Source organism: Antennarius striatus, chromosome 9, assembly GCF_040054535.1.
Source record: "Antennarius striatus isolate MH-2024 chromosome 9, ASM4005453v1, whole genome shotgun sequence".
NCBI classification, from domain to species: domain Eukaryota; kingdom Metazoa; phylum Chordata; class Actinopteri; order Lophiiformes; family Antennariidae; genus Antennarius; species Antennarius striatus.
This window is the reverse complement of record NC_090784.1, coordinates 24,284,964-24,312,682: the sequence shown is the minus strand read 5'-3', so window position 1 is coordinate 24,312,682 and position 27,719 is coordinate 24,284,964. Positions and strand designations below refer to the sequence as shown.

Genomic DNA, 27,719 nt, shown 5'->3' with positions numbered 1-27,719 from the left:
TGACCTCCAGGTTTCCCCTACAAACAATCTCCTTCAGCTCTTCGTCCGAATCCGGGTGACGGTTTAACTTTGGAGTTTATCGCAGATGACGTTGGGCAGAAGGTGGGGCACACCCTGGACAAGTCGCCAAGTTCATTATTTAATCACAAACGTCCGAGCTCAGTCAGGTCAATCGATGGTGGCTCCTTCATTGATGTCCTGCGAGGAGATTGGAGACCCTTGAGAGAACCCACAAGGAGAACCGTAGAGGTCCCAAGTGGAACCGAACCCGGGACCCTGTAGGTGAGTCGGTTCCTCTAAAGCTCCTGATGAGCCGTGAGCGGTCGGTCTAGAACCATGGACCGATACACCAAGTCACCTCTTCAGGGGGGACTCGCGTCGACCTGAGTCTGAAGGATCTCAACCCAACAGGGTTTGATGAAAATGTTGTGAACGAGTGAACGTTCAAAAGAGTCAACAAAACAAAACACATGAAAATGTTTTGGTCTGGATGGGATTAAATCAAGAAATACTAAAAAATCAATACTAATCAAAAAAACTAAAACATTTTGAAAGTATTGGTTTATGTCGACTATTGCCTTTTTTATCCTTTACATTGATGTAATATTCACATGTTGGGCTGCTTTTCTTGTGTTTAAATAAACAAATGTTTAATATTTATTTAACAAATAACATCCTGTTTTATTATTAACTATTAATTGTAAACAAATGTGTTTTATTGATAACTATTTCCTGTTTTATTGTGGGTGAGTTGGTTTTGTCCACCAGGACGCCCCTGTGTGTTTCTAACACATTGATATTAATAGAGAACACCTCTGTTCTGTTGGGGCCACAAACAAACAAACAGTGTTGTTGTCATCAGTGTTATTGAACCTTTGGGGGTAAATAAATCTATCAGTGAGTTCTAGAGGTCTGGGGCCGGCGGGTCAGGAGCGGGTCACCAGCGCCACCATGTGGTTAAACCAAAGCAGAACCAGTTCAGAGGTTGTTCACTTCAGATTCTTTGGGTCTGAAGTGACCCCCGCCCCCACCCAAAACCCTGAGGAAAGAACGGGTTCTGGTTCTGCTGGACAGAGAGGAAACGTATAGAATTCAGTTGTTTTATTGAAAAACACTCTGTTACACCAAACGAGCACAAGACGGGAATAAAAAAATAAAATTAAGTGAGAGGAGGGAAACCGGTTCCAACCGGAACGGGACCAGAACCAGAAACCACTTCACATCCATTCAGACAGACCGGACCGGGTCCAGGGGCACCCAGAGCCGCAGACCAACAGGAAACAGACCGTCCAATCAGAGCGCTGCAGCAACTAGTCTGCGAAGAACCGCTGAGAATCATGGGAACTGTAGTTTGTAGAGTCAAAGGGTCGCGTTGGGACGAGTTTAAAAAAATTAAAATACCTGGACGTAAAAACTTTAACACCAACAAAGACGGCCAGAAGGGGGCGCAACCAAACCCCCCCAAAAATTAGGTTCTGTCCCACGAACGCTTCATCCAATGAGAAGTCAAGGTCACAGCAGCACCCAGCCCACCAGCTAAACCCAGCCAATTAGCTCGTCCGATGATAACTGAAGTGCTGTTTGCTAACGGGGTGATGAAGCTAACGGGGTGATGAAGCTAACGGGGTGACGAAGCTAACGGGGTGACGGATGCTAACGGGGTGACTACTGCTGAGGTCTACATCCTGTCTGTCTGCGTCTCTGAGGCAGCACCTGGCCATGTGGGGGTGGGCGGGGCAAAGGTGGAGGGTGGGGGCAGGGTTACAGTGTGTGAAGGTGACTATTCGTCGTCGTCGTCATCGTCACCTTCATCATCTGCGTCTCTCTTCCTCTTCTCGCCGCCAACAGCTGCAGCTTCCACGTCTGACAGGAAGGATTTTCAAATTAAAACTTCCAAGACAGAAAAGATTTCCACAATAAAAGTCACAAACTTTATACAAACCTCCGTCTTCCTCCTCCTCCTCCTCCTCCTCCACCTCCTCCACATAGTCTCCATCGTCCTCTTCATCCTGAGGAAGAACAGGCGTTGATGACCTCTGATTGTAGGAGTCAGCGGTGTGGGCGTGGCCTACTGCGGACTCACCTGGATGCCCTCCTTCATCAGGTACGACAGCCCCACCTCACCGTCGTCTCCCTCCGAGCCTTCCTCATCCTCCTCCTCATCCTCCTCTTCATCGTCCTCATCTCCAGGTGGACCCGCTTCATCGTCATCATCTGCAGCCAAACGTTACACCTCTGAACCCGACGCTAAGCTAACGTCATTAGCATGTTAGCTTAGCGCAGGCAGCTCCAGTGTGCTGCAACTACACAACTGATGTTAACACAGCGACATGCTAATGAGGCGTCTGATCGGTCAGGAAGCTGAACCAGGGGTTACTCCAGTCTTTGATTGGCTGGATATTGGGGGCGGAGCCTCACCGTCGTCCCCCTCGGACTCAGGCGCCTCATTGTCCTCCTGGTCGTAGCCGTCCAGGTAGGTGAGCTGCGGCAGCAGCTCGAAGACGTTCTCCCGGTAGTCGGCGGCGGTGGAGACCTCACAGCTGTAGAGGTCCAGACTCCTCAGGCCCTTCAGGTTCTGCTGCAGAGCACAAGACACGCCCACAAGGCCTTCAGCCAATCAGAGGAGGAGGGGCATCTGGCTGCCTTTACAGTCCTGGTTGGAAGGCCAGAACAAAAAGTTCCTGCCTGATGCTAACAGGTTAGCGTCTGATCAGCCCTGATGGCTCCGCCTCCAGCGGTGGTTTTGAACCCGGTCCAAACTGGAGCGGCTCTGAACCCAACTGGTCTGACGGGTTCCCTCTCTACAGCTAACACGCTAACGCCTTAGCGACAGAGAGGGAAAACAACCAGGAAGCAAACTGACCAACCAGGTTGAGTCACATGTTCGCCGCCGGGACAGGAAACAGGAAGTGAGGCCTCACCAGAGCCTCCAGGGCGCTCAGCTCCTTGATCCTGTTGCCGCTCAGGTTCAGGTGGGTCAGGGCGGGGCACCTCTCCGCCAGCGCGTCCAGCCCGCCGCTGATGGCGTTGTCGCTCGCCTCCAGCTGGAACCAGCACCGGGACAGGTGAGCGGGCGGCGGGGCCGCAGCAGTGCATTGTGGGAGGCGGGACAGACCTTGCGTAGCCGGGGGAGCGGGGGCAGCTTGGCGAGCGAGCTCAGCCCCACGTTGACCACGCTGAGGACCTCCAGCCGGGCGTAGTCCTCCGTCAGGCCCTCCACCTCGCCGTCGCTGGAGCGACAGTTGTACACCACCAGCTCCACCACCTGGGTGACGTCACAGACACGCCCACCGTCAACCACAACGGAAAACCCACCGCAGGCTGAACTACACGTTACGTCTTGACGTCACAGAGCGGGGGTGAGGAGGGGGGGGGTTGCATATCTGAAATCGAAGTGACCGGAAGTGTCACGCGGGTCGGTCGCGAGCGGAACCGCCCCGAACGGGACCGGCGCGGCTCCGGCAGCACCGCGAGCTGCTGGCATCCCGCGTGAATCGAATCTACATTCGTCACGCGCCCCCCGCGCGCCCCCGATCACCAACTGCTCGGTGCTGCGGCCGCGCGCGTCCCGGTCCGTCGGAACCGGAGCGACTACCGGACGCGGAGCCGGTGTGACCGTCACAGACCCCCCCCACCGGGTCGGCGGCACGCGGGCGGCACGGTCGCCAGGTTAGCCTGCTAGCTTGTGTGCTATCAAAAAGACACGCGCGAAGCCCCGCGAGACTCCCGCCCGGACCGGAGGACCTCCACCCCCCTCCATGTTGACGTTGTTGTCGGAGTCAAAATGTCGGCCCGGTTACCGGACGCTCTCCGGTGGCGCGAGCCCGGAGCGCCCGTTGAGTTCGGGGAACCGAACCGAGCTACGCACCTCGGCCGGGGTCCTGCCCTTCAGCTCCTGCGCGATCCTCGCCTTCATGTCCATCCTGGACCGGAACCGGAACCACGAACAGCAACGAAACGGAGAACTGGAAGAAAACGCGGTTCCGCGACGCGCGAGCTCTCGGTGCTTCCTCCGGTCGGAACGGAGCGACAACTAAACCACCATGTTCCCGCACGCCCGTCCTCCAGCGACAAGCCACGCCCACTCGCGTTGAATATTCATTTCCGCATTGATTCTTCGTCTTCTATTGGTCCGGGGGTGGGGTTCTGGTTAAGCACCGCCCCATCAGGGACGCAGGCTCAGCGCTCGCAGATGGTTGGTTTCTGAGGCGGAGGCGTGCCTTACCGACAGCCAATCAGAAGAAGAGGGTGAAACATTTAAACTTTCCACGCGCCCAGTCTTTGTCCTCAATGGCGCCACAATCCACTGGTGTCTACCCAAATCTACTGGTGTTTACCCACAATCCACTGGTGTCTACCCAAATCTACTGGTGTTTACCCACAATCCACTGGTGTCTACCCAAATCTACTGGTGTTTACCCACAATCCACTGGTGTCTACCCAAATCTACTGGTGTTTACCCACAATCCACTGGTGTCTACCCAAATCTACTGGTGTTTACCCACAATCCACTGGTGTCTACCCAAATCTACTGGTGTTTACCCACAATCCACTGGTGTCTACCCAAATCTACTGGTGTTTACCCACAATCCACTGGTGTCTACCCACAGAGGATAAACAGGACGAACGTAAACACACATAATAATGTTAATAAACATAATGTTAAGGATATATATGAACATTAATGAACAAACATGATTAACAAACATGAACATATATGATTAAATTACATAAACACTAATGAACATACGTGACCGGCTCACACATGTCAGTCATGTGATGCCCTGGTATGTGTGAACAAACATGTTTACAAAAGTGTGTAAAACATGAATCACGTGACAATTTATCTACAATTCACTTTTCTAACAGCCGTCAGTAAATCCCAGACGACCCCCCTCCACACACTCTGGTTCCAGGTCAGGGGGGTCGCCTGGACCACCACTGGACCAGGGTAGAACCCCACCCTACCAGTCCCCATCCTACCAAATAATCCTTCCGAATAATTAGCACGACAAAAGCTGTTACATTAGTAATAGCAATCATAACAATAGCAAAAATAAAAATAACAGCAACATTAAAAAATAACAGTAATAATAATAGTGATAAAAGCAGTTATAATAGAAATAATAAAAACAATAACAATAGTAATAGCAATAACATAATTTTGATAGTAATAAAAGTAATAATATTAATAGTAATAAAAACAATAGTAATAATAACAGTAGTAATAAGATTAATAGTAATAATGAAGTAATATTAGCACAGTAATATTAATAGAAATAACTAATAATATTAATTGTAATATTGATAATACTATTAATAGTAACAGTAATAATATTAACAGTAATTAATAACAATACAGTAATAATAACAGTAATAATAACAGAAATAATAATAACTGAACCATCAGACCATCAACAGTCGGATGAGCGACACCCAGATGTAGGACGCTCCTGGATGGTCATCCGTCCTGTGACAGGTGAGGTCAGCTGGTCCACATCAACGCCTCCAGTTCTGACAAACAAACACGACACTGTTAAAGCGTCAATACAAACAACACCAGAAGATCGGCCAATCAAAAGCTCAGAACAGGAAGTAACACAGAGAAAAAATGTTTGTTGAAAATGAGAAATTTAATAGTTTTCTGAACATTTCAGCCATTTTCATTTTTCTAAAACATGTAAATAAAGATTTGACGAACAACAACAAACAGAATCCAGTCAGGACCTGTGTTCCTGCTTACAAAGCTAACGCTGCTAACTCTGGGTCATACATGACGGACAAAACTGGGTGTTGATCCGGGTCAAGTCCCAACCTGGCCGTCATCGTGACGACACGCTATGGCTTGCTGAAGGCAGGATTGGTGAAAGTCCCGCCCCCCAAACATCAGTGGAATTAAGCCCCGCCCCCCAAAATCAGTGGAATAAACACAAAGAAACAAATCAGGATGCCGATCAGTTGATCGTGTCAACGATCAATAACGTTCATCTAAAAAAAAACAACTTTTGATTGTGAATAAATAAACAAAAAGTGAAGGCATAGAAATGTGACGGATGCTGGTATCCATGGAAACTCATTCGACTGACAGGCAGGGTGGGCGGAGCTCCCAACTACCAGTAAGAAAGTTCAGGTGAGGCATGCTTGGCTGCGATAGGCCGAGCTAAACCCCGCCCAGCGGTAGCTGCGTGTCAGAGGGCGTGGTCTCGTGGCGGCAGCGCGTGCAGCACCTGGTCCAGCAGCTGCAGGGCGCGGTGCAGGTGCACCTCCAGCCAGCAGGGGGTGTCGGTGATGCTGGGACGCGGGTAGTCACACCCCCACCCTTTGACGAAGCTCAGGCGCACGATGCACAGCCGGCGCAGGTCGTCCACGCCCACCGACGGCGAGGACACGCCTGCAAGACAGGAAGTCAGCTCAGACTCCGCCCCCTCATGGTCCACCAATGAGGTCAGATGTCGGATGGCTCCAGCGGTAGAGGGATGGTTCTGATGTTCCCGACCCCGATGTGTGTGCTGCCACCGGGGGGCGCTGCTGAGCAACAACCACACACACACACACACACACACACTCACACTCACACTCACTCACACACACACACACACACACACACACACACACACACACACACACACACACACACACACACACACACACTCACACTCACTCACACACACACACACACACACACACAGGCGATACTCACTGATGGGAGGGGTGACCCCTCCCCCGCTGTTGGGCCCTGGAGTCAAACCCACAACCTGCTGCTGCATCTGTCTGTGGCACTGCCTTAGGTCAAACACCTGGAGGGAGAGACGGGTGAGAGGCAGACGGGTGACAGACAGACGGGTGACAGACAGACGGGTGACAGACGGGTGACAGACAGAGGGGTGACAGACAGACGGGTGACAGACGGGTGACAGACGGGTGACAGACAGACGGGTGACAGACAGATGGTTGACAGACAGATGGGTGACAGACAGACGGGTGAAAGACAGACGGGTGACAGACGGGTGACAGATGGTTGACAGACAGACGGGTGACAGATGGGTGACAAACAGACGCTTGAGAGACAGACGGGTGACAGACAGATGGGTGACAGACAGACGGGTGACAGACGGGTGCTAGACAGACGGGTGAGAGACAGACGGGTGACAGACAGACGGGTGACAGACAGACGGGTGACAGACAGACGGGTGACAGACGGGTGAGAGACAGACGGGTGAGAGACAGACAGGTACCTTGATGTACGCCCCCGGGTAGATCTTGTGCACGCCGTCGCCCGGCGCTCGCCCCGCCTCCCGGTCCAGGTAGAAGCTCTGGATGAAGACGGAGTGGTCGCTAAGGCAACGCATCCAGACGTCCCCCTCCCCCCGACACTCCAGCTGGATGCCCCGCCCGATGTGGAGCCTGCAGGAGGAGCAGCGCAGAAGAAGAATGAGGGCCCCGCCCACCTCGCCCTGCAGCAGCGGCAGCGGGGCGGGGGGGGGCACCTGGCGCGCTGGCTGGTGGGGGTGCGCTGCACGTTGCTCAGCTGGCCCAGGCAGAAGCGGTCCCCCCCCGACGGGTCCACGTAGCCGTCCACCGTCACCAGGGGGCAGCTGGACTGCACCTTGAACATCTCCCCCACCTGGACGTCCAGCTCGAAGTAGGAGATGGAGCACCAGAACTCTGGACCTGAGAGGGACAGGGTGAGAGGGGGCGGGGCTGCGGGCGGGGGGCGGGGCTGTGGTGGGCGTGGTACCTGGGTGGTTGGACACGGGCTGCGGGTAGGGGGCGCTGCTGTGGTGCTGGGACCCTGCAGGGACAAACACCCACACTCACTAACGGGGGACACCCCAACGGGAAACACCGACTCACGACCAGGAAGCACCGCCTACAGAAGTGAGCGCTGGGGGCGTGGTGATGAGGCTGCTGGCTCCGCCCACTCTGGGGAGGTCCTGCAGGGCTGTAGGGGGCGGGGCTACTTCCTGGCCAGGTGGCTGCACAGACGGTCAGACGGGACACGAGTCAGACGTAGTACTACAGTATAGTACCAGTACTACTAATACAATTAATACTACCCATACTATAAATACCACTAATACTACTGAACACTACCAATACTGCTAAAACTACTAATATTACTAATACTACTATCACTATTACACTACTAACACTACTAACAGTACGAATACTACCAATACTAGTAATACTACTCATACTTCTTCTTCTTCTACTACTCATACTAATACACTACTAATACAACTAATAGTACTAATACTAATAATACTACTAACACTACTAATACTATTACACTATTAATACTAATACTACAATCACTATTACACTACTAACACTACTAATAGTACGAATACTACCAACACTAGTAATAATACTCATACTAATACACTACTAATACTACTAATAGTACTAATACTAATAATACTACTAACACTACTAATAGTACGAATACTACCAACACTAGTAATACTACTCATACTAATACACTACTAACACTACTAATAGTACTAATACTAATAATACTAAGAACACTACTAATACTACTAACACTATGAAAACTAATACTACTAATACCTGTATACTATGATTACTACTAAACACTACCAAAAATACTAGTGCTATGAGTACTAATATTACTAATACTATGCATACTAATACCACTAATCCCACAACGCAGTACCGGTGTTGGGGGGGCTGCTGTATTCGAAGCTCTGCTGGTGGGGCGAGGTGGGCGTGTGGGGGAGGGTCAGCTGGGGCGGGGAGGCGTGGCCTCCGTGGTTTGGAGGTGGGGCGATCTGAAGGAGGCCGGGGCCCTTGTGGGCTCCGCCAACACCTCCACCTGCCCCGCTGCGACCGTCGACGCTGACGGCCGTCAGTGCCGGAGGAGACTGAGGCATGCTGGGATACATGCTGACTGGGCGGGGCTGGCCGTCGGGGTCGTTGTGGGGGGGCAGGTCGATCTGCAGACAGTCCTGCAGGAACTCCTCCTTCACCTGAGACTGAGGACCTGAAGGAAGACGGGCATGTGGAGGTCAGTGAGGACAGCAGAAAATATGTAAACAACAAGAATATTATTATTATTGTAATACAAACAACGGTCTTGAAAATACAACAACAATAATAACAACAACAATAATATAATAATATTAATTATAATAATATAATATTAATTATAATAATATAATAATAATAATATAATAATATAATATTAATTATAATAATATAATAATAATATAATAATAATAATAATAATAATATATAATAATATAATAATAATATAATAATAATATTATAATAATTATAATAATATAATAACTCTAGCGTATGGGCGTCCCCTGAGACCCGGTCACCTGCAGCTCATCTCTCCTCACCTGCAGGGACACGCCCCCTCCCCCATTGGGGTGGAGCTCCAGGCTCCACCTGAGTGTGGGTGTGGCTACTTCTCACCTGTGGGGGCGGGGCTTGCCACCCTCTCGTAGTGGTAGGGGTTCACACACACGCTGTCGTACTTGAGGTCGAAGGCGAACTGACAGAACTTGAGGTGTTTGAGTTCGTTCTTGTGGAGGTCGGGCCAACGCCACAGACGGGCGTAGATGACGTGAGGGAAGCCCTTCCTGCCCGCCACCTGGGCACGGGGGGGGGGGGGGTGAGACAGGGGAGACAGATGGGGGAGACAGTGATCACTACAGTACAGTAATCAGTAACTACAGTAATCAGTACCTACATTAACTACAGTAATCAGTACCTACAGTAACTACAGTAATCAGTACCTACAGTAACTACAGTAATCAGTACCTACAGTAACTACAGTAATCAGTACCTACAGTAACTACAGTAATCAGTACCTACATTAACTACAGTAATCAGTACCTACAGTAACTACAGTAATCAGTACCTACAGTAACTACAGTAATCAGTACCTACATTAACTACAGTAATCAGTACCTACAGTAACTACAGTAATCAGTACCTACAGTAACTACAGTAATCAGTACCTACAGTAACTACAGTAATCAGTACCTACAGTAACTACAGTAATCAGTACCTACATTAACTACAGTAATCAGTACCTACAGTAACTACAGTAATCAGTACCTACATTAACTACAGTAATCAGTACCTACAGTAACTACAGTAATCAGTACCTACAGTAACTACAGTAATCAGTACCTACATTAACTACAGTAATCAGTACCTACATTAACTACAGTAATCAGTACCTACATTAACTACAGTAATCAGTACCTACAGTAACTACAGTAATCAGTACCTACATTAACTACAGTAATCAGTACCTACAGTAACTACAGTAATCAGTACCTACAGTAACTACAGTAATCAGTACCTACAGTAACTACAGTAATCAGTACCTACAGTAACTACAGTAATCAGTACCTACATTAACTACAGTAATCAGTACCTACATTAACTACAGTAATCAGTACCTACATTAACTACAGTAATCAGTACCTACATTAACTACAGTAATCAGTACCTACAGTAACTACAGTAATCAGTACCTACATTAACTACAGTAATCAGTACCTACAGTAACTACAGTAATCAGTACCTACATTAACTACAGTAATCAGTACCTACATTAACTACAGTAATCAGTACCTACATTAACTACAGTAATCAGTACCTACATTAACTACAGTAATCAGTACCTACATTAACTACAGTAATCAGTAACTAATCAGTAACTAAAATTGAATAGACTGCTGTAGCTCTTGGCGTCATGCTAACATGCTAACATGAAGGCCAAAGGTCTGAGCTTGTGGCTGATTGGGTCAGAGTCTTGGGGTCATTTCCTGTTTTATTTTGAAGCAGAGTTCTGGTATTGTGTAATTTCCTGTTTGTTCCCTGTTCGTTCCCTGTTTGTTCCCTGTGCTCACATCTTCCTGTTTGTCTATTCTTCCTCTTGTTTGGCTCCTCCCTTGTCTGATTGGCTCCTCCCCATTTCCTGTTTCCCAGAAGGCTCTGCTCCTGGAACCAGAACCTGAATCATCTGAACCGCAGAACCTAAGAAGAACGTTTGATGACATCATGACCAGATCTGATGTCAGAAGCAGCGTAGCCATGGAAACACGAAAACAACACCGTTACAGTTTCTAACAGGAAACGACTAGATTCATGCTTAGCTTAACTTAGCTTAGCATTAAGCACCATCACACCTTACACTCCATAAAGACAGCTGCTCTCAGCTGTGGTTAGTGAGGGTTCCTGGTTACCACTACTAGTCTGAGTCTAGTTAGTAGTACTAGTTAGTAGTACTAGTTAGTAGTACTAGTTAGTAGTACTAGTTAGTAGTACTAGCTAGTAGTGCGTCTGTTTGGCTGCGTCTGTGTTCAGACCTGAAACGTCTGTTTTTACAGTGTAGAAAGTCTGTGGTCTGAGACGAGAACACAAAGCAGACACATTCCCTGTCCACACACACACACACACACACACACACACACACACACACACACACACACACACACACACACACACACACACACACACACACACACACACACACACACACACACACACACACACACACACACACGCGCGCAGGCTTAACTTAGTCCAGCCCCTTTCCTGTGTTTCAGACAAAACAAGCCTGTCTGCCTTCCTCCTCCTCCTCTTCCTCTCTGTTCCTTCAGCTCTTCACTCTGAGACCTTCAGGTTCTTCAGGTGCGTTTCTTGGTTCTGGTTCTGGTTCTGGGTTCTGACTCTGGTTCTGGGTTTTGGTTCTTGGTTCTGACTCTGGTTCTGGGCTCCTGATGAACCTCAGCAGGTGTTTTCAGACGAGCGCTTCCGGAGGGCGTCACCAGCAGGAATGCTGATGACAACAGTTACCATGGCGACATCACACCTGTCTGACCCACTTGTTCACCTCAACAGGTTCTGATCCACCCCCCCCTCCAGAACCACGGACTGGTGAACGCCGGGCCCACCCGACACCCCCAGAGGAACCCCCTGTCGGTCTGCCGGGTGCCCCTGGGGGTCCGTACCTGCAGCCGCCCGTCCAGCGTCCTCTGGATGGTGACGCAGCCGCTGGGCGTGGCCCCCCCGGTGGTGACGGCGGTGAGGAGGGCGTCCAGCTCGCCCCCCTTCTCCTTCAGCTTCTTCACCAGGCTCTCGATCGCCCGCTTGGCGAAGCCCTCGTTCTCCGCGCCCTGCCGGTGGCGCATCAGGCTGTGGACGGCGTCAGCGCCGGGGGGCGGGGCCACCGCCGACATGCTCACCTGGAAGGGGCACAGTCACATGATCAGGACGCCAGGCCGCACAATCAACGGCATCCTACAGCCAGCATCCGACACGCATCCGACACACAGCCTACCGTCGGCCAGCATCCGACACGCATCCTACCATCGGCCAGCATCCGACACGCATCCTACCATCGGCCAGCATCCGACACGCATCCTACCATCAAACAGCATCCGACACGCATCCTACCATCAAACAGCATCCGACACGCGTCCTACCATCAAACAGCATCCGATACGCGTCCTACCATCAAACAGCATCCGACACGCGTCCTACCATCAAACAGCATCCGACACGCGTCCTACCATCAAACAGCATCCGACACGCGTCCTACCATCAAACAGCATCCGACACGCGTCCTACCATCAAACAGCATCCGACACGCGTCCTACCATCAAACAGCATCCGACACGCGTCCTACCATCAAACAGCATCCGACACGCGTCCTACCATCAAACAGCATCCGACACGCGTCCTACCATCAAACAGCATCCGACACGCGTCCTACCATCAAACAGCATCCGACACGCGTCCTACCATCAAACAGCATCCGACACGCGTCCTACCATCAAACAGCATCCGACACGCGTCCTACCATCAAACAGGATCCGACACGCATCCTACCATCAAACAGCATCCGACACGCATCCTACCATCAAACAGCATCCGACACGCATCCTACCATCAAACAGCATCCGACACGCATCCTACCATCAAACAGCATCCGACACGCATCCTACCATCAAACAGCATCCGACACGCATCCTACCATCAAACAGCATCCGACACGCATCCTACCATCAAACAGCATCCGACACACATCCTACCATCAAACAGCATCCGACACACATCCTACCATCAAACAGCATCCGACACACATCCTACCATCAAACAGCATCCGACACACATCCTACCATCAAACAGCATCCGACACACATCCTACCATCAAACAGCATCCGACACACATCCTACCATCAAACAGCATCCGACACACATCCTACCATCAAACAGCATCCGACACACATCCTACCATCAAACAGCATCCGACACACATCCTACCATCAAACAGCATCCGACACACATCCTACCATCAAACAGCATCCGACACACATCCTACCATCAAACAGCATCCGACACACATCCTACCATCAAACAGCATCAAATAATAAAGTTCACTCACAGTAATGTAGTACAGTGTAATACAGACAGACATTAACAGACAGACAGACAAACACCGACATTAACAGACAGACAGACGGACAGACAGACAGACACTAACAGACAGACAGACAGACAGACAGACAGACAGACAGTTGCATCAACAGTTGTCTGTCGGTAGTCTCCCACCGGACTGTTCTCTCCACTCACCGGGACTCTCGTGTCTGTGATCCGCTGCCTGTGGCGGTGAGACCGGCTGTCTGTCTGTCTGTCTGTCTGTCTGTCTGCCTGTCTGTCTGTCTGCCTGTCTGTCTGTCTGTCTGCCTGCCTGTCTGTCTGTCTCACACCGTGCTGTCTGCTCGGTGCGCGTCAGCAGGGTGGGGGTGTTGGGGGTGGGGGTCTGTGTCACGCTCACCAGACATAACAGGAAGTCGGGTCACCTCAACAGGTCTCCGTCAGAAAATAAGAGTCCCGGACCGGAACGGAACCGGAACCGGAGCCCGACGCACCGGGACGCAGCGGGGAGTTCGGCTGCGAGCCGACCGGACTTTCCAGAGACTTTCAGCATCTATTTTCTTTTTCAGATGGTCCACGCGCCAATGGAGCTTTGACGTCATCAGCCCCTCCCCCCCGGGAAAATACAAAATAAAAGAAAAAGCAAACAAAATCCGGTGCTTTTGTTGTGAAGGGTCCGGCCGGAAGCGCGTGTCCCGCCGTCTCCCGACTCCTGTCACAAAGTTTGTTCGTGCGCGTGACTTCTGAGTGAGAGCGAGCCAATCACGGCTGCTCCTCGGAGAGCGCGCGGGGTTGCCCCGGTTACCGTCTCAGTGAGAGTCGTGGCGGGCGGCGCCACCTGCCGGTGAAGGAGGATCCTGCACACACATGCGTCGAAAGTTCAACAGGAGCGACTTCCGGTTCCGCGGCTCGTGAGCAGGTAAACTGATGAGCTGACGTCACACACTTTTCTGCTGAGTCATTAGGTTTTGAACAAATCCGGTTCTAATTATTATTTAACATAAACATCTTATTTATATTTGTTACTATATAATTATTATGTTTACTGTTTACGCCACCTGTTTTACGTCTATCCTGCTTCGTGTGCTTTCAACTGTCCATTGGGGACTAATAAAGTTTTTTGAATTGAATTTGAATTGAATTGAATAATTTGTAGACGGGTTTGGTTCCGAGGCGTCCCGGCACATTGCTGTTATCTTTGATTAACTTTCATCTATCTGTGTGTGTGTGTGTGTGTGTGTGTGTGTGTGTGTGTGTGTGTGTGTGTGTGTGTGTGTGTGTGTGTGTGTGTGTGTGGTTTAATGTTTACTCCCTAACAGGAAGTGGACTCTGGCCGGGCGCTGGCTGTCGGGACTGAAGGATTCTTTGGTTCTGGAGACATGAAGCTGGAGGTGAAGCTGCAGCTGCTGAGGTTCTGTTTGTTCACGTTAAACTCCGTGTTCCTGGTGAGAACCGTGTGTGTGTGTGTGTGTGTGTGTGTGTGTGTGTGTGTGTGAGGAAGACGAGGGTTCTACAAAGATCTGTACAAAGATCAACCAACCAATCAGATTTCAGAACCATCAGGAGAACACAGCAGCTCTGGAGCGTCACACCAGGGTTCTCCGGTTTCATCCAATCCAAACCGCCGCTGGGCGTTAGCTTAGCTGCTAAAACACCTGCTGACCTCTGACCTCCCTGCAGGTCCTGGGTCTGAGCGTCGGCGGCTGTGGAATCTGGATCCTGTTTGATGGGAGAAGCCTCCTGACCGTCCTCCAATCAGGTGACAGTTAGCCTAGCTTAGCACAAACACTGAAGGAAGAGGGAGATGGTTAGCCTAGCTTAGCACAAACAGTACCTGACATGCATCATGGTCAGTCCATGAATGACCAGCTAGCTATTAACATTAGAGCTAACTGCTCTTCTGCATTAACTACAACGTGTGTGTGTGTGTGTGTGTGTGTGTGTGTGTGTGTGCGTGCAGTGGATATGCGTACCGTGGGGGCGGGGCTGCTGTTCATTGGAGGGGCGGTGCTGCTGGTGGGTGTGGTCGGGTTCCTGGCGGCGGGCGGGAATCGGTTCCTGCTGCTGACGGTGAGTCCGGTTTGGAGCCACCAGTGGATCTGGTCTCTGTGACGCTGCGTTCAGGGAACGTGGGAGTTTACAGCTGGTTCCGGTTCAGACGTTGGATCATGGGTTCACGTCTGCTCTTCCTCCTCAGTACGTGGGCCTCCTCGTCGTCCTGGTTCTGGGTCAGCTGTTCGTCACCCTGCTGCTGATCATCAACAGAGACAAGGTGAGACGCCCGTTTGGCCCCGCCCACAGGCAGGACCACACCCTGTCTGTCCTTGGAACCGATTTGGAACCATCAGGTTTGTGAAAACCCATAACAGAAACATGGAACCCCGAGTCCGGATGTTTGGTACCAGGGGGGTGGGGCCAGGGACGGGGGCCTGCCACCCAATCAAATTGCCAGTGGGTTCTGATGCCCTTTCCTGTCGGTGATCTCCAGGTTGAACGGACTCTGGACCAGACCATCGATGACATCATCGTCGGTTACGGGGGGCAGGGCCGACCCGTGTTGGACAGACTGATGGACAACATCCAGAAGCAGGTCAGTCTCCCGTCGCCACCCGGTTCGGTTCCGGTTCCGGCTGCACAGATTGTGACCCTCCCCTTGACGTCCTGCCAACAGGGGCGGTGCTGTGGCAGGATGGGCCCGTCTGATTGGCTGAAGAACTCGTACATCCAGAGTCTGAACCTGACCGACCCACGAGTGCTTCCTTGTTCCTGTTTCAGCTCCCCCAGTCACGACTCGAGTTCCGTCTGGTGTTCTGATCCACCGAACAACGGCACCCTGCCAGGATCAGGAAATGCGTCCCATGACCAGGTCTAGTGTCCTATCCTTTAAGCCCCGCCCCTCGCTGGAGCCAGGTAGCTCCACCTGAAACGGGTCTCATTCCGTCCGGACTGGGATCATGTGTCCATCGTGTGTTTGTTACAGGGATGCAACCAGCAACTCAGAGATTGGCTGCAGGAAAACACTCTGACCATCATGGGCATGGGCTTCGGTGTGGTTCTGATCCAGGTAACGACTCAGCGGTTTCCTGGCGGACGTGGTCTTCAGGTGCAGCTTCATATTTCTCTACCCCTGCAGGTGGTTCAGGTCGTCATCACCATCTACCTGTATCGTGCATTTGGCAAGAAGGCAGCTTTGAAAAGAACCAAATCCCTGACCGGCTCTGACCACGCCCACCAGGACCACGCCCAACAGGACCACGCCCATCAGGACCTCGCTCCTGAAGAAGACTTTGCAGGAAATGTTTTTGATGCTGCCAGAACTTTAGCATGACCGCAAAACCATGTTAACCGTGCCCACCAGGACTGTCACCATGACAACTGGAAGCCTCATGCTGACCCAACGAAAACCGGAAAGAGTTGAAACAAAACAGTTTAAAGTCTGATATTTATGGATTAAAGGTTTTTACATTTCAATCAAAGTATTAATATTGAAATAAAATCATTGATTAAACTGAACCTCTGAAAGGAGGAAAGCCATGGTGAATGAAGACGGACGAGTCCTGAGAGAAGTTAGAGTCCTACCAGAGACTTTATAGTCCTACCAGAGACTTTAGTGTCCTACCAGACACGTTATAATCCTACCAGAGACTTTAATGTCCTACCAGAGACGTTATAATCCTACCAGAGATTTTAATGTACTACCAGAGATTTTAGTGTCCTACCACAGACATTATAGTCCTACCAGAGACGTTATAGTTCTACCAGAGACGTTATAGTCCTACCAGGGACGTTATAGTTCTACCAGAGACTTTAGTGTCCTACCAGAGACGTTACAGTCCTACCAGGAACGTTGTAGTCCTACCAGAGACGTTATAGTCCTACCAGAGACTTTAGTGTACTAACAGAGATGTTATAGTCCTACTAGAGACTTTAGTGTCCTACCAGAGACATTATAGTCCTACCAGAGACTTTAGTGTCCTACCAGAGACGTTATAGTCCTACCAGAGACTTTAGTGTACTACCAGACACGTTATAGTCATACCAGAGACTTTAGTGTCCTACCAGAGACATTATAGTCCTACCAGAGACGTTATAGTTCTACCAGAGACATTATAGTCCTACCAGAGACGTTATAGTTCTACCAGAGACTTTAGTGTCCTACCAGAGACGTTACAGTCCTACCAGGAACGTTGTAGTCCTACCAGAGACGTTATAGTCCTACCGGAGAGGTTATAGTCCTACCAGAGACTTTAGTGTCCTACCAGAGACATTATAGTCCGACCAGAGACATTATAGTCCTACCAGAGACTTTAGTGTCCTACCAGAGACGTTATAGTCCTACCAGGGACGTTATAGTTCTACCAGAGACTTTAGTGTCCTACCAGAGACGTTACAGTTCTACCAGGAACGTTGTAGTCCTACCAGAGACGTTATAGTCCTACCAGAGACTTTAGTGTACTAACAGAGATGTTATAGTCCTACTAGAGACTTTAGTGTCCTACCAGAGACTTTAGTGTACTACCAGAGACGTTATAGTCCTACCAGGGACGTTATAGTTCTACCAGAGACTTTAGTGTCCTACCAGAGACATTATAGTCCGACCAGAGACGTTATAGTTCTACCAGAGACTTTAGTTTCCTACCAGAGATGAAATAGTCCTACCAGAGACGTTATAGTCTTACCAGAGACTTTAGTGTCCTACCAGAGACTTTAGTGTCCTACCAGAGACGCTAGTGTCCTACCAGAGACGCTAGTGTCCTACCACTGACGTTAAGAGTCCTACCAGACACGTTACAGTCCTACCAGAGACGTTAGAACCCTACCAGACCTCAGAGACCAACAGACTTTTATGACAGTGTTTGCTGCTTCGGTCGTTTGGTCCGATTTGATGAACGACCTTTGACCTGGGTTGAAGGGCGGGGCATGAGATCTCCGCAGAGTATTTGATAAATCGAGTGAAGTAATTGGGCCTTTAATGTGTGTCATATGGTCATGTGACCATGTGACTCACCTGAGTTAACCTTGATTTCACAACGACGGAACAAATCCTTGTTTTGACTCTCCGACAGACTAACAGCAGAACACAAGGTCCGTGTTTCTCCTTTGATTTCTAGTTTTCACCACAACACACACACACACACACACACACACACACACACACACACACACACACACACACACACACACACACACACACACACAAATGATGATTTTTGTTCATCTCTGGTACATACGAGCAGCAGAGGACGCACCATGTCCGCTAGCAGCAAACATGTGGATGCAGTGAAGACTTTCCTTCAGATCAGTAAGGGCTTCAGCTCAGAGGAAACAGTCAAGTTCTACGACACCTGGGCTCCAACCTATGAACAGGTCAGTAGATGGAAACACCACCAACCTCTGGTCACCATCAGACTGTCTGAACTTCAGCCTACCTCAAGAACCTGAGGACTACAGGAGCAAACACAGAGTTTTAATGTCCACTGTTATCGTTGAATAGAAGTCAGTCATCTTTATCTACTGTATTATCATTCTGTTCCTCATGTTTATGAGAGAATTACACCGTTGAGCCGTCGCTGTTCTCTGAGACAAACACTGTCCTACCTGTTTAGCGATTTACGCTCTACCCATACATACATTCATTCATCTTCCTAGTTGCTTCATCCGCTTGCACGGGTCATGGGGAGTTGGAGCCTATCCCAGCTGGCATAGAGCGTGAGACGGGGCAAACTCCGGGCGCAACGCCAGTGCACCGCAGAGGTCCTACCAAGATCTCCTCAAGCCAAGTGGTCTAGCTTCAAAAAGGAATGAAACAGTTCCATTGTCAGCTGTTCAATATACCGTTCTGTCAACAGGATATTGGGGAGCTCAGGTACCAATCACATCAACTGGCAGTGGATTGCCTGCAAGCGTACTTCTCTGAGAGCCCCAAGGAGGTCCGTGTTCTGGACGTTGCCTGTGGTTCTGGATGGGTCGCTAAACTGGTGAGTCAAAAGCTGTTCTTGATTTCACTAATGACAGTCAGACTGGCTCGGACATCTCCCAGGTCTACAAATTCTGCGTCAGTTGCTAGGGAACCAGGGCAATTTCATGAGAACTGGGTTACTGGAACAAGACACACATGGACAAGGGCAGAAAATACAGATTTGTTGGAATGCTTCTACACAAGTAATGCCAGAGAAAGGGGATATATGAGGTGAATGTGGGAACTATGGATGCTTTGAAACCACTATCAAGGCTAACAAACAAAGAACTGTAAGCCCAGTGTTCCCACATCTGTAACCGAAAGCTACTATTACAACTAGAGATTGATGAAATGCCACAACAATGCTATGGCAAAAGGGAGCCAGTACAACAGGTCAGCAGGGGGATTTCACCATCACCCTCACAATCCGAGATTCGGTACCAAGCCCCAACAGATACAGACAGCCTCAATACAAGAGCTGCTGACCTGAAGGAAGATCGTGACCCAACTGGAAACCAGAAGCCTGCGACAAATACCGAAGCTGAGTTATCAAGTACCTTCAGAAGATCTGCTAGAAGATGTGAATGCTGTGAAAAGGACAATACCTACTGGGTACATCACCGAGACCGACAAGCTGACTCACAGTACAGCAACAGTAATCCTCGAGATGCTGGGATATGAGAATACAGGGCATAACAAGCAATACCCTCCATGGAAGGGATGGTTAGAGGCCAAGGTAAAGGCAACTGGCTAGCTAGCTAGCTAGCAGAGATGCAGAAAGGAAACATGGTGAATAAAGGGGTGCTCAGGAAATACAGCAAGCTCTCCATACCTGAAGCACTCGAAACTGCCAAACAGAGACTAACAGCTCTGGCTACCCGACTGAAGAGATACACCAAGGAGATAGAGGCCAGGAGAATAAACAAGACCTTCTCCACTCAACCAGCAAAGGTGTACTCTCAGTGGCAGGGAAATAGCATCCGGCCAGACCCACCAAGAGCTGAGGTGGTGAAATACTGGAAAGGCATATGGGAAAGAGAAGCATCACACAACACCGATGCCCAGTGACTAGTGGACCTAAGGACTGACCACAGCTGCCTCCCAGAACAAGAACCAGTAATCATGTCAATGGCAGACATCCAAGAAAGAGTGTCAAAGATGAAGAGTTGGTTGGCACCGATATGATCCATACATACTGGCTCTAGATAGGTATCTGATGACTGGCAGTGGAACAACGTTGACGGCTTGGACCTTGTTGGTACCATTCAGCTGACTTCTCAGGACTCGCCCCACTCACTGGAGGTATATCGGTGGGGTAGCTTTCCACGATGTCTCCTTTGTTGCCCTCTGACTGGTCAACTCTTTGAGTTCTGAACATCTTTCCTGTCTTTGATACCATCTGGCTACATCTGTCCAATCCCAGTGACATCCCATGTTATCGCTGTAGATCCTGGTGGTGTGGATCAGTCAGTTGATTTTTAGCTCATTCCTGTTGTGCAGCTTGATGTCATCCACTTATAGCAGGTGGTTGATTGTTGCCCCGCATCAGAATCAGTCTCTTTTGCCACTCTATGTGATGATCTGGTTCAGACCTATGCAGAAGAACAGTGGCACCGGGACATCTCCATGGAGAAATCCTTGATACTAACTTGGATGACCCTTTCTGGTCATCTTCAACTTTCCTATTGAGTTCTTGAGGAAGGTAATTAGCATCCTGTTGATGTTGTACAGTTTCAGACACTATCTATGCACTGATTGGTCTGTCTAGTCTTACTCTGGGTTGTTCTGTTGACCAGCATCTGGTGTTTGGCTCCTCTGGTGTTTTTGGTAATGAACTCTGACTTAAAGATGGAAACAGAACCACAACAAACAGATCACGTGTCCTACGTAACCACAACCCAAAACTTAGTGGGTGAACTCTGTCCTCCCAAACTCCACACTGATCTCTCAATCAGATCTCTAACCAGACGAGTAAGTTCCACCAGCATAGATCCACTTCTCTTCCTGTCAAAGTGTGGAAAAGTTTCTAACGCTAAAGACAATCTGGATTAAAAGAAGGAGCTGCTCTCCAGACAGGAATCGATGCTTTGCACTCGTTGAATCTCCACCTCCTTCCTTCAGAGCTCTGTTTAAATGTCTCCCCAGATTCTGGGTTTGTCTTCGTAAAGGTCTTTAGTTGTGACCTGTAGGACGGTCAGCGCTGTGCTGATCCGGTCTGTCTCCAGCATCTTACTCTTAACGTTGCTCGTCTTCTTCTCTGGGTAGATGGCTGAACTGGGCTTCAAGCACTTTGTGGGAGTCGACGGCAGCCGAGGAATGCTGGAGCAAGCTGCCAGGTCAGAACTCTACCAGGAACTCAAACTGGCCTTACTGGGAACACAACCACTGCCTGCAGAGACCGGTACGCTACGCACACTGAGCTCCATCTCCTGTAAATCCCGCAGACTGTTAGGCGCTGAATAGCATGTTTTTGAGAAAGTTCAGATAGAATCACTGGCTGGATGCTAAGCTAACATCACCAAGATAGTGAAAAAGCCCAATCATCACCACGAACAACCGATCCAGCTACTAATTACTTACATGATGATGTCATGAAGTTGTGGATTCCACATTTCCACGTTTCAGAGAGAGTTCCCGTCTTCATGAATGATTGCGGTTCTATCTGTAGCCTCGCCACCGCCGCCTGCCTCCAGATATAATAACCGGAATCTTCTTTCTTATCCTGGTGCCATCCGAGAACATTAATTGATTGATTAGTTGACTGATTGATTGACTGTAATCAGACTCATTCATTGATTATTTCTGGTTGACTTTGTCGTTGTCATTGGTCTGAAAGACTTTCCATTGATTGGTCAGCTCTCCTCCTGGTTTCAGGAACCTTTGATGTGGTGATCCTCGCTGGTGGCTTCGGTGAAGGATTTGTGCCAGTGAGCGTTGTCAGGGAACTCTGCAATGCCGCCAAGCCAGGTGAAGAAGACCGGTCGTGTTTTCAAGAGAATGAATGTTTGTGTCACAACCGCCGGACAATAAAACTAGGTGTTACTAAATACACGCTATGAAGAGTTTCCTTTTGAGGTCAAAAATATCTAAAATACCACAATATCAGCTGAGTGACCACCGAAGGTTCTTAGGGTTAGGGTTGGGGTTAGGATTGGGGTTAATGGTTAGGGTTTAGGGTTAGGGATTTAGAGCTTGTGTTAGGAGGTTAGGCTTAGTGGGTTCAATTTAAGGGCTTATGGGTTAGGGTTAGCGTGAGACGTAAGGAGCTAGGTTTAGGAGTTTGGAGTTGGGGTATTAGGCTCAGGGGTTTGGGTTGGGGATGAAGTTTAGGTGGTTGTGGGGTTAGGCTCAGGGGTTTAGGAGGTTAGAGATGACAGAGATTGTTACTTTAATTTCGTTTAACATTGGTGTTGTATGAAGTCTCCCTCCAGTGTGTCATGAACTATCACCTCATGTGCTTCCTGTCTGCAGGGGGCTGGGTTTGCATTTCTAGAGGAGCTCACAGCATTACGCCAAGCGCATATGAGAAGAATCTGGAGAGGGAGCTGAAGCTGTTGGAGGAAGAGGGATGGTGGCGTCTGGTGGGAACCAAAGAAACCAACAGATACATGGAAGACCCTTATGTGAACCCTGAGAAGGAGGAGGATCGATTCATCAAGGGGGTCGCGTACATGTTCAGGAAATGCACCCAGTGAAATCAGATATTGGTCAGATTTACACAAATAAGTAAAGAATCCTGCTTGTAAAGGAACAACAGGTTGATGGTGCTGGAAGCACAAGAAGCTCAGGTGTTCAAATAAAATGTGTGGAGACCCTTCTGATTGGTTCTATGTGTCGTACCAGACCTCACCTCAGGCTTCCAGTTCAGTCCAGTTCTGTTCATCCCAGGTTGAACCAAGGTTACTCCCTCTGGTGACTTCCAGCTGGTCTGTCTGGTTGACGTCTCCTGCAGGAACTTTCTGTCCAGGGTTAATTTGCTCTTGATGAGCCGGTCGGGCAGCCCTGGTTCCTGAGCAAACCACAAATGCTTTGGGAGACGTTATTGTGACCCACCTGGTCTCCATCCAGCAGCACCAGCTCCACTGTGGAACAGGACGGGGGAACACCATTGTCTCAGTGACAGAGACGGTACCCTGAGGAACACCATCCCAACACGAAAACACAAAGAATACACAACAACTACATATTCAAGAGAAACTTACCTCCAGGAGGAACAATACTGACCACTGAAGAACAGGAGGAGAGAAGGACATGAACAATTTTTTTTCTTGCTCTATTTGAATAAGATTTACAATAAGAACCGCACAGATCAAATTCCTTTCCTGCTCCTATTTCCTCTCCCAAAGTTTGGGGAAAATAATAAACTGCAAGTTACTTCAGGTGTGACACTAATCTGGCTGAGGGCCACGTTCTGGATTCAGGACCACACCTGTTAGTCAGGTGGTTTGGGAAGGCTGCGTTTTTGCCAAACCCATTTTTGTTCGCCCTATCACGCACTTGAATATCCATTTGGGTTGAATTTTTGCATTTTGTCAGGTGTGTTTGGTTTAGGGTCTCCAAGGCCAATCTTTTGTAACAATGACAACAATTCAGACTAACCGGGTCCAAAAAATGATTCCTCTCAAAATGCAAAAATGCCTGAGGACCTGTTACCATGTAACTGTAAGACGGTTTTATAACCCTGGCTTGTCTAAACAATAGCATCAAATTCTTTGATGAGTAACACCAACCAGTTTAAAGGTGTGTTTAAGGAAAGCTCCACCCCTGCTTCAACCTCACATTTACCTATACCTGTGCCACACATGTTAGTTCTCTCCTCCGTCACAGTTAGGGCACACAACAGACGTAACAAACCTGAGAACGTGTTGCATCTCCATAAGGACTGAAGTATCATCATGTCCGCTAGCAGCAAACATGTGGATGCAGTGAAGACTTTCCTTCAGACCAGTAAGGGCTTCAGCTCAGAGGAAACAGTCAAGTTCTACGACACCTGGGCCTCGACCTACGAACAGGTCAGTAGATGGAAACACCACCAACCTCTGGTCACCATCAGACTGTCTGAACGTCAGCCTACCTCAAGAACCCGAGGACTACAGGAGCAAACACAGAGTTTTAATGTCCACTGTTATCGTTGGATAGAAGTCAGTCATCTGCATAAGGTATCATTCTGTTCCCCATGTCTATGAGGATAATTACACCGTTGATCTGTTGCTTTTCTTGGAGACAAACTCTGTCCTCTCCTACCTGTTTAGTGATTCAGTTTCTACCCAGAACTCATTACCATCCAGGAGGGTTGGAATGTGGATCATGTGCTCCTCAAACCAAGTATTTTAGCTTCAAATGGGACTGAAATAGTTCAGTTGTCTGCTGTTCAATATACTATTCTGTCAATAGGATATCGAGAAGCTAAGCTGCCAATCAAATAAACTGGTAGTAGATTGCCTGCAAGAATACTTCTCTGGGATCCCCGAAGAGGTCCGTGTTCTGGACGTCGCGTGTGGTTCTGGATGGGTCGCTAAACTGGTGAGTCAAAAGCTGTTCTTGATTTTCACTGATAATTTCTCTGCAGACACTTCAATGTAAAATTATCCTAAATTTTTATACACATATATAAACAGTAAAGAATTCCTCCCAAATTACTCCAGACAATAGAGACCATGTAGGCAGAAACAAGGACCAAGGTGGTGACCCCAGATTGCAACAGCGAGGAGTTTGACATCCATACTGGATTTATGCAAGGGGACACCCTTGCTCCCCTCCTCTTCATCACAGTGCTGAATTGTGCATTCAGGAAGGCATTCAGGAGGGCGCTGAATGGCATGACCAGCGTCAAGAACTCCAACCTCTCCAGCCAAAGCAAACTCTGCTTCTTTTTCTATTCAAAAGTGGAGTCTGTTTTCCTCTGTGGCAGGGAATGGTGGACCTTGAAGCCAACCCTACAGAAGTCTCTAGATGGGTGCGACACCAGGATGTTGCTTGAGATTGCTGTAAGAGGAATAAGACGCGCAGGACATTGCCAAAGGCATCGAGAGCTGCCACCCAACAAATTGGTGCTGCAGGGACCGACACATGGGCATCAGTCACGAGGATGTCCCACACTAGCATACAGGGACATACTCAAGAACGATGAAGAAGTTTAAAAAACCAGTGATGGAGAATCGGGAAAACCGAGAGCAAAGATGGAAGGCTCGTCTGAGGACGACCTAGAGAGAGACATCATTAGTACTGACCTGTAGGACGGTCAGCGCTGTGCTGATCCGGTCTGTCTCCAGCATCTTACTCTTAACGTTGCTCGTCTTCTTCTCTGGGTAGATGGCTGAACTGGGCTTCAAGCACTTTGTGGGAGTCGACGGCAGCCGAGGAATGCTGGAGCAAGCTGCCAGGTCAGAACTCTACCAGGAACTCAAACTGGCCTTACTGGGAACACAACCACTGCCTGCAGAGACCGGTACGCTACGCACACTGAGCTCCATCTCCTGTAAATCCCGCAGACTGTTAGGCGCTGAATAGCATGTTTTTGAGAAAGTTCAGATAGAATCACTGGCTGGATGCTAAGCTAACATCACCAAGATAGTGAAAAAGCCCAATCATCACCACGAACAACCGATCCAGCTACTAATTACTTACATGATGATGTCATGAAGTTGTGGATTCCACATTTCCACGTTTCAGAGAGAGTTCCCGTCTTCATGAATGATTGCGGTTCTATCTGTAGCCTCGCCACCGCCGCCTGCCTCCAGATATAATAACCGGAATCTTCTTTCTTATCCTGGTGCCATCCGAGAACATTAATTGATTGATTAGTTGACTGATTGATTGACTGTAATCAGACTCATTCATTGATTATTTCTGGTTGACTTTGTCGTTGTCATTGGTCTGAAAGACTTTCCATTGATTGGTCAGCTCTCCTCCTGGTTTCAGGAACCTTTGATGTGGTGATCCTCGCTGGTGGCTTCGGTGAAGGATTTGTGCCAGTGAGCGTTGTCAGGGAACTCTGCAATGCTGCCAAGCCAGGTGAAGAAGACCGGTCGTGTTTTCAAGAGAATGAATGTTTGTGTCACAACCGCCGGACAATAAAACTAGGTGTTACTAAATACACGCTATGAAGAGTTTCCTTTTGAGGTCAAAAATATCTAAAATACCACAATATCAGCTGAGTGACCACCGAGGGTTCTTAGGGTTAGGGTTGGGGTTAGGATTGGGGTTAATGGTTAGGGTTTAGGGTTAGGGATTTAGAGCTTGTGTTAGGAGGTTAGGCTTAGTGGGTTCAATTTAAGGGCTTATGGGTTAGGGTTAGCGTGAGACGTAAGGAGCTAGGTTTAGGAGTTTGGAGTTGGGGTATTAGGCTCAGGGGTTTGGGTTGGGGACGAAGTTTAGGTGGTTGTGGGGTTAGGCTCAGGGGTTTAGGAGGTTAGAGATGACAGAGATTGTTACTTTAATTTCGTTTAACATTGGTGTTGTATGAAGTCTCCCTCCAGTGTGTCATGAACTATCACCTCATGTGCTTCCTGTCTGCAGGGGGCTGGGTTTGCATTTCAAGAGGAGCTCACAGCATTACGCCAAGCGCATATGAGAAGAATCTGGAGAGGGAGCTGAAGCTGTTGGAGGAAGAGGGATGGTGGCGTCTGGTGGGAACCAAAGAAACCAACAGATACATGGAAGACCCTTATGTGAACCCTGAGAAGGAGGAGGATCGATTCATCATGGGGGTCGCGTACATGTTCAGGAAATGCACCCAGTGAAATCAGATATTGGTCAGATTTACACAAATAAGTAAAGAATCCTGCTTGTAAAGGAACAACAGGTTGATGGTGCTGGAAGCACAAGAAGCTCAGGTGTTCAAATAAAATGTGTGGAGACCCTTCTGATTGGTTCTATGTGTCGTACCAGACCTCACCTCAGGCTTCCAGTTCAGTCCAGTTCTGTTCATCCCAGGTTGAACCAAGGTTACTCCCTCTGGTGACTTCCAGCTGGTCTGTCTGGTTGACGTCTCCTGCAGGAACTTTCTGTCCAGGGTTAATTTGCTCTTGATGAGCCGGTCGGGCAGCCCTGGTTCCTGAGCAAACCACAAATGTTTTGGGAGACGTTATTGTGACCCACCTGGTCTCCATCCAGCAGCACCAGCTCCACCGTGGAACAGGACGGGGGAACACCATTGTCTCAGTGACAGAGACGGTACCCTGAGGAACACCATCCCAACACGAAAACACAAAGAATACACAACAACTACATATTCAAGAGAAACTTACCAAAGCGGCATAGCAGCTACATCCACACACACTAGCACAGAGGATGAACACACACGTATACGTGACTCGAATACACTGGCAGA

General features: G+C 49.0%; 5 protein-coding genes across 12 annotated transcripts; 3 read left to right on the top strand and 2 right to left on the bottom strand.

The window, feature by feature from the left end:
- Window positions 1-1,086: 1,086 nt before the first annotated feature.
- Window positions 1,087-4,591, bottom strand: LOC137601974 (acidic leucine-rich nuclear phosphoprotein 32 family member E-like). Of its 2 annotated transcripts, none has more exons than XM_068324483.1 (7): window positions 3,869-4,591; window positions 3,116-3,265; window positions 2,922-3,044; window positions 2,419-2,575; window positions 2,084-2,214; window positions 1,943-2,009; window positions 1,087-1,863 (listed from the first exon to the last, which is right to left on the bottom strand). In XM_068324483.1, the coding sequence occupies exons 1-7, from the start codon at window positions 3,920-3,922 to the stop codon at window positions 1,781-1,783; spliced, it is 765 nt and encodes a 254-aa protein (XP_068180584.1). In that variant the 5' UTR covers window positions 3,923-4,591; the 3' UTR covers window positions 1,087-1,780. The 2 variants fall into 2 exon arrangements, with proteins under 2 accessions (XP_068180584.1, XP_068180583.1); XM_068324482.1 differs by having other exon boundaries at window positions 2,419-2,578; window positions 3,869-4,457.
- An 830-nt stretch (window positions 4,592-5,421) lies between these two features.
- On the bottom strand, window positions 5,422-13,962 carry LOC137601204 (mothers against decapentaplegic homolog 4-like). Of its 4 annotated transcripts, none has more exons than XM_068323282.1 (10): window positions 12,000-12,013; window positions 10,896-11,022; window positions 9,445-9,622; window positions 8,678-9,004; window positions 7,875-7,976; window positions 7,739-7,792; window positions 7,488-7,671; window positions 7,236-7,404; window positions 6,701-6,797; window positions 5,422-6,391 (listed from the first exon to the last, which is right to left on the bottom strand). In XM_068323282.1, exons 4-10 carry the CDS (start codon window positions 8,904-8,906, stop codon window positions 6,189-6,191), a joined length of 1,038 nt encoding a protein of 345 aa, XP_068179383.1. In that variant the 5' UTR covers window positions 8,907-9,004; window positions 9,445-9,622; window positions 10,896-11,022; window positions 12,000-12,013; the 3' UTR covers window positions 5,422-6,188. The 4 variants fall into 4 exon arrangements, with proteins under 4 accessions (XP_068179383.1, XP_068179380.1, XP_068179382.1 ...); XM_068323279.1 differs by lacking the exon at window positions 10,896-11,022 and adding an exon at window positions 13,436-13,822 and having other exon boundaries at window positions 5,428-6,391; window positions 12,000-12,233; XM_068323281.1 differs by lacking the exon at window positions 10,896-11,022 and adding an exon at window positions 13,829-13,962 and having other exon boundaries at window positions 5,429-6,391; window positions 12,000-12,233.
- A 252-nt stretch (window positions 13,963-14,214) lies between these two features.
- si:ch73-139j3.4 (CD82 antigen) lies at window positions 14,215-16,911 on the top strand. 2 transcript variants are annotated; one of them, XM_068323284.1, is made up of 9 exons: window positions 14,215-14,347; window positions 14,748-14,819; window positions 15,109-15,187; window positions 15,389-15,498; window positions 15,626-15,700; window positions 15,917-16,018; window positions 16,100-16,294; window positions 16,409-16,492; window positions 16,562-16,911. In XM_068323284.1, exons 2-9 carry the CDS (start codon window positions 14,808-14,810, stop codon window positions 16,754-16,756), a joined length of 852 nt encoding a protein of 283 aa, XP_068179385.1. In that variant the 5' UTR covers window positions 14,215-14,347; window positions 14,748-14,807; the 3' UTR covers window positions 16,757-16,911. The 2 variants fall into 2 exon arrangements, with proteins under 2 accessions (XP_068179385.1, XP_068179384.1); XM_068323283.1 differs by having other exon boundaries at window positions 14,748-14,873.
- Window positions 16,912-17,732: 821 nt separating this feature from the next.
- LOC137601732 (methyltransferase-like protein 27) lies at window positions 17,733-23,194 on the top strand. 2 transcript variants are annotated; one of them, XM_068324097.1, is made up of 6 exons: window positions 17,733-18,513; window positions 18,666-18,795; window positions 19,278-19,406; window positions 21,653-21,788; window positions 22,262-22,354; window positions 22,859-23,194. In XM_068324097.1, the coding sequence occupies exons 2-6, from the start codon at window positions 18,679-18,681 to the stop codon at window positions 23,080-23,082; spliced, it is 699 nt and encodes a 232-aa protein (XP_068180198.1). In that variant the 5' UTR covers window positions 17,733-18,513; window positions 18,666-18,678; the 3' UTR covers window positions 23,083-23,194. The 2 variants fall into 2 exon arrangements, with proteins under 2 accessions (XP_068180198.1, XP_068180199.1); XM_068324098.1 differs by lacking the exon at window positions 17,733-18,513 and having other exon boundaries at window positions 18,674-18,795; window positions 19,078-19,406.
- A 1,079-nt stretch (window positions 23,195-24,273) lies between these two features.
- LOC137601731 (methyltransferase-like protein 27) lies at window positions 24,274-27,602 on the top strand. Of its 2 annotated transcripts, none has more exons than XM_068324096.1 (5): window positions 24,274-24,399; window positions 24,782-24,910; window positions 25,700-25,835; window positions 26,309-26,401; window positions 26,906-27,602. In XM_068324096.1, exons 1-5 carry the CDS (start codon window positions 24,283-24,285, stop codon window positions 27,127-27,129), a joined length of 699 nt encoding a protein of 232 aa, XP_068180197.1. In that variant the 5' UTR covers window positions 24,274-24,282; the 3' UTR covers window positions 27,130-27,602. The 2 variants fall into 2 exon arrangements, with proteins under 2 accessions (XP_068180197.1, XP_068180196.1); XM_068324095.1 differs by having other exon boundaries at window positions 24,274-24,546.
- Window positions 27,603-27,719: the final 117 nt, after the last annotated feature.

Coding starts and splice junctions, on each gene's coding strand:
- LOC137601974 (XM_068324482.1), bottom strand. CDS start 3,922: ATGGACATGAAGGCGAGGATCGCGCAGGAGCTGAAGGGCAGGACCCCG. Junction 3,045..3,115: donor CGCTCCCCCGGCTACGCAAG/GTCTGTCCCGCC, acceptor TGCTGGTTCCAG/CTGGAGGCGAGCGACAACGC. Junction 2,579..2,921: donor TGAGCGCCCTGGAGGCTCTG/GTGAGGCCTCAC, acceptor TGTGCTCTGCAG/CAGAACCTGAAGGGCCTGAG.
- LOC137601204 (XM_068323279.1), bottom strand. CDS start 13,468: ATGTCTGTCTGTATTACACTGTACTACATTACT. Junction 9,005..9,444: donor GGCAAGCCCCGCCCCCACAG/GTGAGAAGTAGC, acceptor GTCTTCCTTCAG/GTCCTCAGTCTCAGGTGAAG. Junction 7,672..7,738: donor GCCCGTGTCCAACCACCCAG/GTACCACGCCCA, acceptor TGTCCCTCTCAG/GTCCAGAGTTCTGGTGCTCC.
- si:ch73-139j3.4 (XM_068323283.1), top strand. CDS start 14,808: ATGAAGCTGGAGGTGAAGCTGCAGCTGCTGAGGTTCTGTTTGTTCACG. Junction 15,499..15,625: donor ATCGGTTCCTGCTGCTGACG/GTGAGTCCGGTT, acceptor CTTCCTCCTCAG/TACGTGGGCCTCCTCGTCGT. Junction 16,493..16,561: donor TCGGTGTGGTTCTGATCCAG/GTAACGACTCAG, acceptor CTACCCCTGCAG/GTGGTTCAGGTCGTCATCAC.
- LOC137601732 (XM_068324097.1), top strand. CDS start 18,679: ATGTCCGCTAGCAGCAAACATGTGGATGCAGTGAAGACTTTCCTTCAG. Junction 19,407..21,652: donor CTGGATGGGTCGCTAAACTG/GTGAGTCAAAAG, acceptor TTCTCTGGGTAG/ATGGCTGAACTGGGCTTCAA. Junction 22,355..22,858: donor CTGCAATGCCGCCAAGCCAG/GTGAAGAAGACC, acceptor TCCTGTCTGCAG/GGGGCTGGGTTTGCATTTCT.
- LOC137601731 (XM_068324095.1), top strand. CDS start 24,283: ATGTCCGCTAGCAGCAAACATGTGGATGCAGTGAAGACTTTCCTTCAG. Junction 24,547..24,781: donor AAGTCAGTCATCTGCATAAG/GTATCATTCTGT, acceptor TTCTGTCAATAG/GATATCGAGAAGCTAAGCTG. Junction 25,836..26,308: donor ACCACTGCCTGCAGAGACCG/GTACGCTACGCA, acceptor TCCTGGTTTCAG/GAACCTTTGATGTGGTGATC.